General features: G+C 39.1%; 1 protein-coding gene across 1 annotated transcript in view; it reads left to right on the top strand.

The window, feature by feature from the left end:
• The first annotated feature begins 464 nt into the window (after nucleotides 1–464).
• The window catches only part of XPR1 (xenotropic and polytropic retrovirus receptor 1), a 193436-nt gene continuing 182144 nt past the window's right edge, over nucleotides 465–11756 (top strand). The window contains exon 1 of the mRNA XM_029933366.1: nucleotides 465–703. Within this exon, the coding sequence (XP_029789226.1) occupies nucleotides 635–703 (69 nt within the window). The 5' untranslated portion in view covers nucleotides 465–634. The remainder of the gene's footprint in view (nucleotides 704–11756) is intronic.

The raw sequence follows: 11756 nt of genomic DNA, 5'->3' as shown, positions 1-11756 counted from the left end.
TTCAACAAGCATTTATTGAGCACCTAGAGCGTGTAAAGTACAGTTCCTTTAAATACATTTGATCCTTAACTATTTAGCTTGTTTTACTCACTCAATTTGGATTAATGATTCACCCTTGAGTTTTATGAAGAACAAATATTAAAATAAGAAACTGCACAATTCTTTGCAAATATAAACGTCTTATGTGAGTTATTCTTTCTACAGTATTAATATTAATTGCAATAATAAAACTACCGCTTCCCAGGCAGGCGGTAGAGAGAAGCTCTAAGGCCAACGGGAGTCAGACGGAAGAGGTCAGGGGAGGTGCCTCCAGCACGTCCGGCCCAGAAGGGGAGGGGCCTCGAGGAATGTACCCCAATCCCGCCCCCTATCCCTCCCTCTTCGTTGGTGCGGCGTAGGCGGTTACCATGGCGATGACGTCTAGAGGGCGGGACGGGGCGGGGCTATGGAGAGGAGGAGGAAGATGGCGGGAGGGCGGCTCTGAGGAGACCTCGGCGGCGGCGGAGGAGGAGAGAAGCGCAGCGCCGTGCCGCGCCGGGGCCCATGTGGGGAGGAGTCGGAGTCGCTGTTGCCGCCGCCGCCGCCGCCGCCAGTAACTGCTGGACCGGAGTGGGAGTGAGGGGGAGACGGCAGGATGAAGTTCGCCGAGCACCTCTCCGCGCACATCACTCCCGAGTGGAGGAAGCAATACATCCAGTATGAGGTACCGGCAGCAGCTGGGGTGTGGGAGGGCTCGGAGGGGCCACCCTCTCGCCAGTGCAGACCTCCGCTGCCGCCTTCCGCTCCTGCTGCCTCCCCGCGCCTGGGCGGACTTTGACCTGTGGCCGCGGGGAGCCACTGCGGCATCCCCGCCGCTGCTGGCCCCCTCTGGGCCCCGCTGACCTTCCCCTCCCCCGCAGCCCCGCTGCCGCCGGGGTAACGGATATGCAGGCGGCGGGCCGGGAGGGAAGGCACAGCTCCGCCGGGGCTGGGGAATAGTGGTGGGAGGGCGAGCCGCAGGTGGGGGAGTCGGGGTGGGAGGGCAGTCCGGGGTCGCGGCGGTTCCGCGCTAATCCCCTCCGCCCCACTCCCTCTGACCTCTCGTCCCCACCCTGGGCTAGCGCCCCCTCGCCAAGGTTAGGTTTTGTTTCTCTCTGCTCACCTCTCACCAAGGAATCCTTCTCTTCCGAGATAAGCCCCTTTAGCGATTTTCTTCATTCCACGGAGCCCTTCCGCTTTTCCCCACTTGCCCACTGTTGACAAAGGCTTTGTAACAGGGTTGAAATTTGATTTAAATGTACATCACAGATGCAGTGGTTAGTGTATGCAACCGTATTGTAATCATCTGTTCTGTTTTGATAACCAGACGGGGACGGTCTTTTTACTGATTGCATGAAGTACACAAAGTAATCACCTCTTTGGTTTTAACTGTCCTGTTGTTTTCGAATGGAGTGAAGGAGGAAGTGGAAGAAGCATAGAGAAGGGAATAATTAAATTTTCCAGATTTTCTTTTCCAAAATTTTTGTTAGCTAGGGAGAAAAGTACTGTATTGTAAACAATGTACTTTTAAAACGTACCTGGGTGTTGTAGATATCATGGCCCCCTCCCTCCCCACTTTCTGTTGGTAACATCTGGACAGTATTCAATAGCTACTGATTAGGAACCTTACATTAATATAGGGAAATTAAAGGTAATGAACCCATGTATATTTTCAGAAGGCAAGATACCTGAAGAGCTTTAAGCACTGCAATAGGTTATTCTCAGTAGCTGGCAATTCAGCTCCTGGATAGAGAAAGAAATACTTATCTGTAACCTCCAGGAATTCACATCTATGTAGGTGCAGGAACAAAGAGTATAAAATCAATACAAACTCAAATATGTTAGCTACATTTTATGAATTAAAATAATTTAGCTCTTTTCTAATTTCTATTTAAGTTCTGTGATAGGATGTTTAGGCAATAGCCCAAGTTTATTTTTCATAGAGCAGTTGTAATAATTGGGGAAGACAGGGAAAGAGGAGTGGGTAAACAGAACCTTGAAGACTGTAAAATAAATTCACCTTGTAACATACAGTATTTGATTATTGCCAGAAATGAAACACGCAAAATTATTAACGCTTTCTTTCAGTTCATTGTCTTATAGTGTTTTGTGTCTACATTTGGTAAGAATAAAATAAGGGACTAGTTTTTCAGCCTGTGGAGTTTTTGATTTATTGTTTCTAATAACATTTGGTCAGTTTTAAAACCTTGGCTAGAGTCCAGATGATGGTTTTTATTGAAAGGAGGGCACTGGTCTTTCATCTTGTAGTAGTAATTTTCAGCACCACTGCCAGTTCTTCAGAGAGGCATAGGAACAGCATGCTGAAGCGACATCTTTCACTTGTTATATAGTATGGAAGGCTCGATTTGAGCAAAAGTAATAGTGGCTGGTTGTATTCTGTGATTAATTTTAAGTATTACAGCACTTAACATTTGTAGAATTGTATTAATTTGGAATAGCTGGGACTGGAAGGGGAAACATAAGATTTAGTTTGAAAATGCAATTACTCTTGATTTGTAATGTCAGCTTTGTGGCTGGAGTAACCACAGTAATTCTGGGACTCTTTATTCATATACTCCGTTTGGACACTAACCCCAATTGGTTACTCTAGGTTGGTTACAGAGTGACAAAATTCCCGAGCACGTGACTGCATTATCTTTCCTGGGGCAATTATAAGGTATTAATTCATTTATTGTGGATAATTGAAATTTTATTCTGCAGAGTCCCCAGTACCTAACTCCTGTCCCGGATAAACTCATTGTTTGGAAGGCATAATTAAATAAGGGGCATTTTTCTTTGTGAATTGGAGCCATTAAAGGCATTTTTTTTATAGGGTTGGGGGTCTGTGTTACTATATTGTTTCTCAAGAGCTGGTTCTGTTCCTTTGAAAATATTTAAAGAGGCATAAACGAGAGTTTTCAGAATCTAGGCATTTTGGCAACTTAAAAACTTTGGGGAAAAATTGACATCCTAAAAGATGTTAGCTGTTGCTAGAGAAAAGAATCTTCTTATAATGCAGTAACATGTAGTTTCTCATATATGAAGATAATGCTCTTGAAACACTGTTAATGCAATAGACACTTGTATTTGTTTTTCAAGTACTAGTGGTGACACTGTAGGGTATTCTTCCTGATGTCTAGACTAGGGTGCTTTCTAGTGCTGTGATCCACGGTGAACTGTTCAGCTTCTGTGGTTTTTGTGTCATTTCACTACATTTAATATACACTAAATTATATTTGAAATAAACAGAGCATTAGATAGAAACTGAAAATTTTGTTTTAAGTCTCTAATTATGTGTATTATTGTGTATACATGGCCACACAATAAATGCTAGTTATTATATATGTTAGCCATGAGACCCTGGGGACAATCTTTTTGTCTTTCCAGGTCTCTTTCCTTTCCCATAAAATAAGAATATAGGGCCAGAGACCTTTTCAAGGTCCATTGTGGTTCATAGGTTTTGGTTTGTTTAAGAGAGAGAGAGGGAGCATGCCAGTGGGGAGAGGGGCAGAGGGAGAGGGAGAGAGAAAGAGAAAGAGAGAGAATCTTAAGCGGGATTCATGCTTAGCACGGAGCCTGATGTGGGATCATGACCTGAGCTGAAATCAAGAATTGGATGCTCAACTGACTGAACCACCCAGGCACCCTGTTCATAGGCTTTTTTTTTTTTTAAAGTTTATTTATTTATTTTGAGAGACAGACGGTGTGTGCATGTGAGAGAGAGAGAGAGAGAGAGAGAGAGAGAGAGAGAGAGAGAGAGAGAATCCTAGGCAGGCTTCTTGCTGCCAGCACAGAGCTCAGTGTGGAGCTTGAACTGATGAACCATGAGATCATGACCTGAGTTAAGATCAAGAGTCAGATGCCTAATCAACTGAGTCACTCAGGCACCCCCATAGTTTTTGATTTAACTTTTAGTGGTTTTTGCTTTTTGGAATGTTAAGATTATTATTAATGTTATTTACTCATCAATACTCTAAAAATTATTAGAGTTTCTAATTCAGAAATAAATTGTGGTATTCATAACTCAATCTTCATAGGCAGAACAATGAAGCATAAAAGAGAGCAATAAGAAGAAACCAAATAAAGAAAATCTATTTGATCCATTTGTGAATAGCTTTTATAGAGAATAAATACAAATGAACAGAGACCATCCCTGTTTCCAGTAATCTATTTGAGTGTAAATCTTGGCACAGAAAATAGAACATCAGTAAATCTTTATAAGAGCACTTAAAAAAATTTAGAATCAGTGATTGCAATTTTAGAGCTCTGTAATTGATTAATCAAAATTAACAGACCGGTTTCAACCACATAGACTAGTATGACCATGTTAATATTTTACAGAATATTAGCAAAAGAAGCAAATATATTTGGTGCCTTAGGCTGCTGATTTGTGTTTTCATCCCTAGGGTCCTGTGCTGCTTTGGTTTCTTAGGAATTAAAATGGTTTTTTCAGTGTATACTGTAGTGTAGTAAGCTAAAATAATGAGGTATCTAAATTTCAGGATTTTAGAGTTTAAGGGGAATTTGAACACTATCTATCTCTTTGTTTTTTTAGACAAGGAAACAAAGGTCCAGGGAGGTTAAGTCATTTGTCCAGGATCACGTATAGATAACTAGTCTCTTGAGCATAGATGTATAAGCATTGGGAATCAGGTCACCCTGGCTGTGTGACCCTGATGAAATTACTTCCTGTTTCTGGGCTTTAGGTTCTTCGTTTGTAAGGTGAGAGAACTGGACTTAACAGTTTCTAAACTCACAGGGCTGTGTTTTCTGAGGACCCATCTAGCTTTAAATTTCTTTTTTTTTAATAGCGTAATTATATTTGACATATGAAGAAAATAGAACTTAAATTTAGGACTATTATTAATAGCATCTTTTTAAATTAAGGTTCTTTCAGAAAATTTTGAAGAGATTTTAATCTGGAAATGTAAAGCTAACCCAATGAAACTTTTATTTGACTTAAATAAGTAAAAGGTGATAGTCATGGATTAATTTTTTTTTACAGGATTTGGAAAAGGAGAGATTCTGCGTAAACTCTATATCCCTGTTTTCAATTGTAAGGAAACATTGCCCTGACATTATTGTGATTTTCATTTATGGAACTATCCCATGAGAACACTTGTGTTGCAGGCTTCAACTTCCCAAAGGTATTATGTTGATTAGTTAGGGTTAACTTGTCTTGCTAGAACTTGTTTGAAATTTCCAGTTTGGCCACCCGATGGGGCACAAACTATTTTTTCTTTTAGGCACTAATGCAAGTGAAAGTACAGTGTGGCATATTTAAGATAACATTTGTAAATGATGTTCATAAGATGCCTGGCATTTACCGGTGTTTCCTAAATGAGTGAATGAATGTTGTATAAGAGAGGAACCTAATACTACTCTTGATTATATTTGTATAATCAGATGAGTTAGGATGAGTATCCTGGAAAGATTATACTTGTCCATCCATTCCTGAAGGTTGGTTTTGGATCAGCTTTTGGGTGAAGGCCCAGATCATAAGAACCTAAAGAATCTTCTTTGACCTGGGTTGACCATGGAAATTTAGTCCTGGCTACAAATCCAGTCCTAATCTGGAAAGCATTTGAGACTGGTTGAGTTGTGCTGGCTAGGGGTTTTAAGTATATTTGCATCCTAGCCCCCAAAGGAGACTACCCAGAACTCCCGTGGAGTAAGAGAAGGTGATATTAGAACTGTTAGTTATGTTCATTTTTATGCATAAGACAAAGAAGAAATAAAATTTTACTAATATTTAATATGGATCAATTCAATGGCCTGGTTAGAAGATAATCTAAGAAAAAGAGAAGGATTGTTGTTTCTTACTTGTGTGTTCACTTTTAGCAAATAGTATTATTCTAGTTTATGGGTGTGTAGAATTTACAGATATTATCTAGTTCTTACTAAACTCTTATAAAATGGATAGGACTTAAAAAGACTCCTGTAGGGGGCGCCTGGGTGGCTCAATTGGTTAAGCGTCTCAGTCTTGATTTTGGCTCAGGTCATGTTCTCTTGGTTCATGAGTTCAAGCCCTGCATCTGGCCCTGCACTGAGAGCATGAAGCCTGCTTGGGATTCTCTTTCTCCCCCTTCTCTTTGCCCCTGCTTGCTCGCTCTCTCTCTCTCTCTCTCTCTCTCTCTCTGTCTCTGTCTCTCTGTCTCTGTCTCTCAAAGTTAATAAATAAACTTTAAAAAAAAAGCTTCTATAGAGAAGCCTCAACAATAATACAACTAAAGCAAGCACATGTGAACAAACAACAATGGCAGAGCTGACGATTCTACTTCTAGGACTAACTTTTGGTTAGCCAAATTACAGATGAAAACAATTACACTTCTGAGAGATCTGACAAGAAGTTTGCCCCCAAAATTCAAAATAATTAAGATAATACAATGAAATAAGATTAAAAAAACTTTATTTAGAGAAAAAACATGAGAGGGACAAAGAGAGAGAATCCCAAGCAGGTTCTGCACTATTAGTACAGAGCCCAGCATGGGGCTCAGTCTCACAAATCCTGAAATCATGACCTGAGCCAAAACCAAGAGACCAATGCTTAACCAGTTGAGCCACCCAGGCACACCTGAAGTAAGATTTTACATCCCACTGTCTTTCACAGTGAACTTCACCAGAAACATATATTATACATTAAGAATATTCTGCCTTTGTGAAGTTTGTTTTTCAGTTTATAACCATTATAATTAAGCTTCACAACCAACTAATTCCTGTAGTTTAAACGAGACCTTTGAAATACTGTGTCATAAGATGTTGAACTTAGATTTTTAAAAATAATGAAGCTTTTCAGTTATGTTGTTTTTCAAAAGTATTGTTATTGATAATCTCTTAGGGTAAAAATACACTTACACTATTTATAAGTTCAAGATAAAAATTATTTATCATTGTCTTATCTTTTAGAAACCGTTTTGGGGTTCCTGGGTGTCTCAGTTGGTTGAGTGTCTGACTTTGGCTGGGTCATGATCTTTCCATTCCAGAGTTCGAGCCGTGTGTCAGGCTCTGTACTGATAGCTTGGAGCCTGGAGCCTGGAGCCTGTTTCAGATTCTGTGTCTCCCTCTGTCTCTGCCCCTCTCCTGCTCACCCTCTGTCTCTTTCTCAAAAATAAATATTAAAACAAATTTTTTTAAAGAAACTATTTAAAAAATTATGTTTTATTATGTATACAGTTGTAGAAGTATATAATTTATCAATAAATACACATATGCTGGAGGAGGTACATAGTAAGCTTTTGTTTTTGATTTAAACAAAAGGTTTTTTTTTTGTTATGATTTAAAAAAAAGGTTTGGAAGACTTTGTTCAAGTTGTACAGCTTAACCAAAGCTAATTTGCAGATTGCTTGGTATTGAACTAGCCTTTACAATTGAGAGAGTATCAAAATTCACTAGGGCTCTTACCCAGTTGTATTTGCCTTTTCACATATTCCTCTTACCTAGTAAATGCTGAAAGAAGCCAAGTAGACAAAGCTCATGAACAAATGCCTTAAATTATCCATTCTTTCCAGGGCGCCTGGGTGGCTCAGTTGGTTAAGTGTCTGACTTCAGCTCAGGTCATGATCTCACGGTCCGTGGGTTCGAGCCCTACATCGGGCTCTGTGCTGCCAGCTTAGAGCCTGGAGCCTGCTTCGGATTCTGTGTCTCCCTCTCTCTCTCTGCCTCTCCCTCATTCATGCTTTGTCTCTCTCTGTCTCTCAAAAATAAATAAAAGTTAAAAAAAATTATCCATTCTTTCCAATAGCTGTTTATAGGGGTTATCCTATTTGCTGTAGGTTGATAGATTTGTCCTGAAATTCTAGCTCTTTCATTACCTTAAAAATAGAAAAAAATGAGGTGCCTGAGTGGCCCTGTTGTTAAGCATCTCACTCTTGATTTTGGCTCAGGTCACCGTCTGACAGCGCACGAGATTGAGCTCAAAGTTAGGCTCTGTGCTGGCAGTGTAGAGCCTGCTTGGGATTCTCTCTCTCAGCTCCCTCCCCCATAAATAAATATTAAAAAAATAGAAAAAAGCAATAGTATTTTTTGTTTTTGTTTAATTTGTAAATGTTTATATTTTGAAGAGAGAGCACACATGCGCATGAGTTGGAGAGGGGCAGAGAGAGAGGGAGACACAGAATCTGAAACAGGCTCCAGGCTCTGAGCTGTCATGATAGCGTAGAGCCTGATGTGGGGCTCGAACCCATGGATCATGAGATTGTGACCTAGCCAAAGTCGGATACTTAACTGACTGAGCCACGCAGGCACCTTTGGTTTTGGCTTCATGTTTCAGTCAGTGCAGGGTTTCAGAATTAAAAATGGTGTAGGAAGGAAAGATTGCAGATTGAGGACTTGGAAAATTGTTTTAAATTTGGGTCACTTGTAAATGACGAAGAAGATTTTCTCCTAAGCTTTTTGAACTTTTGAACTTTTTTTTGTTATATACTTTCCATCTAATTTGTTTCTAGGAACAGATTTAGTTATGTATTTCTTCCTATCATCATGCAGGTGTGGTATCTATAGCAACTGATCAGAAAATTCTTATTTTTTACAAACATTTTTTAATGTTTTATTTATTTTTGAGAGAGAGAGACAGCATGATCAGAGGAGGGTCAGAGAGAGAGAGGGAGACACAGAATCTGAAGACAGGCTCCAGGCTCTGAGCTAGCTGTCAGCACTGAGCCTGACGTGGGGCTCGAAGCTGTGAACCGTGAGATCATGACCTGAGCCAAAGTCGAACACTTAACCGACTGAGCCCCCAGAAAATTCTTAAAAAGTTGCTCATTTATTAGAGGTCAGAGGAAAGTATAACTAACCAGTTGTAAACATAACTTACAACTTCATATTCTCTGTAACAAGAGGACAATATGTTGATTAAGCAAATATAGTCTTCTCTTATTAATTGAGGGTGACCTGCAGTATTTACAAAGACTGTAGACTAGGAATGACATAGTCTAGTCCTAGACTAGTCCTTAGACATAGTTCTGTCTCTTCATAAATGATGAGAGAACAGAGATTGTTTTGAAGATTGAAAGGCTGAAATGTAATCATTCAGGAAAGTGGGAAGTTTTTAGATTATTGTGTGACTTCGGCTAGATTGGTAAAGTTGTAATTCAGAGTAATGTATGTGCTTTGTAGGCTTTTTCTGTACCTTAGAGCAGTTCTTAAACTTTTTGGTCTTGGGACCACTTGAAACTCCTAAATATTATAGAGGATTCCAATGTCTACTGATATATGCTGTATTAGAAATTAAAACTGAGAAATGCTTAAAGCACAGGAGTGTAACAAGCACACCTTCTACTAGGGACGTTATTACACTTCACGCAGCCTGTAGAAAACTCCACTTTTACTTGTGAAAGAATGAGAATGAAAAGAACAAATGAAGTTTTGTAGTGTTATTAAAAAAATAATTTGGATCTTTTGGGCTCCCTGAAAGGGTTTGTTTGCTTCTTTCTTTCTTTCTTTCTTTCTTTCTTTCTTTCTTTCTTTCTTTCTTTCTTTCTTTCTTCTTTCTTTCTTTCTTTCTTTTTCTTTCTTTCCTTCCTTCCTTCCTTCCTTCCTTCCTTCCTTCCTTCCTTCTCTCTCTCTCTCTCTCTCTCTCTCTCTTTCTTTCCTTTTCTCTTTCTTTCTTTCTTTCTTTCTTTCTTTCTTTCTTTCTTTCTTTCTTTCTTTCTAATCAAGAGTTAGGTGCTTACCTGACTGAGCCACGCAGGCACCCCTCTTTTTTTTTTCTTAAATTTTTCTCTAAATTTATTTACTTAAGTAATCTCTACACCCAATATGGGGCTCATACTCACGACCCCAAGGCAAGAGTTGCATGGTCTTCTGAAGGAGCCAGCCAGGCACCCCTTCCTGAAAGGGTTTCTGAGAGTTACTGCCTTAGAGCACAGGACTCCTTTCAGAAGGATCAAAGATGGTCTGAGAAAAAGTCCTTCGGTTTTAAGAAGCACATAGGGGAATAAAGGAATCTCTTGGGTGAGAATTCTCAGGTATCTTCCACACTGCGAAGGATGTTAGGGGAAAAACAGTTGGCTTCTTTGGGATTTTGAATTCCATTCTGTTTTCTTTGAATTGAATTAGTTGATATGTGGTCAGCTTGTCATTAAGGAGAATGGAATTGGCATTTATCAAACAGTTAGGAACCCAGTGTCGCTGCTTTACATGGGATAATCTCTTTTAATCCTCACAATTTTGCAAGATAGATGATTTATTATTTTCACTTTAAATTAATTGATTTGTTCATGGCTACATACCTAGCAAGTAGTAGAGCCAGAATTTGAAATTTAATCTGTCATACATTAGAGTTCTTGCTTTTTAAAAAAATTTTATTTTAGAGAGAGAGAGAGACCAAGGGGGGGAAAGAGAGAGAGAATTTTAAGCATGGTGGAGCCTGATGCTGGGCCCGATCCCATGACCCTGGGATCATGACCTGAGCTGAAATCAAGGGTGGGACACTCAACGGACTGAGCCACTCAGGCACTCCTAGAGCTCTTGGTTTTATACAAGAATTGTAAGTAACAGCAGCTGTTATTTTTTGAGTGCTTACTGTGGTAAGTATTTTAAAAACATTTTCTCTTTATTAGCAAGACATTTAGGTAGGTTGTTAGTTCAGTTTAAAGGAGAAATTGAGTCTTAGAGCCATTGAGTGATTATGTTGATACTGCTAATTGTGGGTAGCCTTCTTTTAATTCTTATTACTACCTTATGAAAAATAAATAAATTCTTTTATTTATACATATACACAGCTAGATGTGGTCTGACCTATTCTTGAGCACCTGGTAAAATAATGGCTGGTCTGTTTTTAGTCCTAGGTCTCAGTCTGCATGGTTTGGAGGTAGTGGAGTGTGGTCTGGAGGTCAGAGTTAATTTGTATTTTCCTCAAGGTTATCAGTGTAACTATTCTTAGATAGTCAGCTGGTAAATAGAGGATCTTATAAAGATGAGGCCATAAGAAAAAGATATTAAATATTAGTGATAAGAGGAAAAAGAGAAAGATGAAGTGGGCATAGCTGTTCTGTGTTGCAGTTGTGGCATTTGGCTTCTAGATCATGGATTATGGAATATAAATTAGACCGGTAAGGAATTTCAGAGATTATTTAGCCCAATTCTAATTTTTAGTTAAATGGGAAATAAAGTTTAGAGAGGGTAAGTGATTCAAAGTTACATGACTTGGTTAGTGTCTGAGTTAACACAATGACCCTGATTCATTTTTATCACTTATTATTTTGCCTTATATGCTAGTATGTTCAAAATGCTTAGAGAACAAACTCTAAACCATACTGCCTAGTTCATATTCCAGCTCCACAGTTTACTAGATGAGAGACCTCAGGCAAGTCACTTAACCCCTCTGTGCTTCAGTTTCCTCATCTGTAAAATAGGGATAATAATAGTAGTTATAGGTCTTTGGGAGGATTAAAGGAGTTAAAATATAGAGAATGCTTAGAACAATGCCTGGCGCATAGTATGAGCTATATATTTGCTTTAAAAATTGTTTTTCCTGTAGAGCTCAATGGTATTAATGTTGTGTAAACTGAGTCTTAAAGCTTGTCACTCTGGGCTTGTCCAGTTTAAGTTTTCTTGGAAAATGGCTTTGTTGATTTTAGCTATTACTCCTGTTATCTGTGATATTTATATCAATAATTAATGAATGAATGTTACATATTAATTTTTATATTAAAAAGTGTCCTTAACCTTTTTATATATAGTAAGAAACCCATGTAGGAGCAATTATGTGGTTTTGAAATTAATTCCCTGATCATTTG

This window comes from Suricata suricatta, chromosome 3 (assembly GCF_006229205.1).
Source record: "Suricata suricatta isolate VVHF042 chromosome 3, meerkat_22Aug2017_6uvM2_HiC, whole genome shotgun sequence".
Classification (NCBI taxonomy): domain Eukaryota; kingdom Metazoa; phylum Chordata; class Mammalia; order Carnivora; family Herpestidae; genus Suricata; species Suricata suricatta.
Note: the sequence above shows the minus strand (reverse complement) of the source record. Positions and strands in the feature narration are given on the sequence as shown.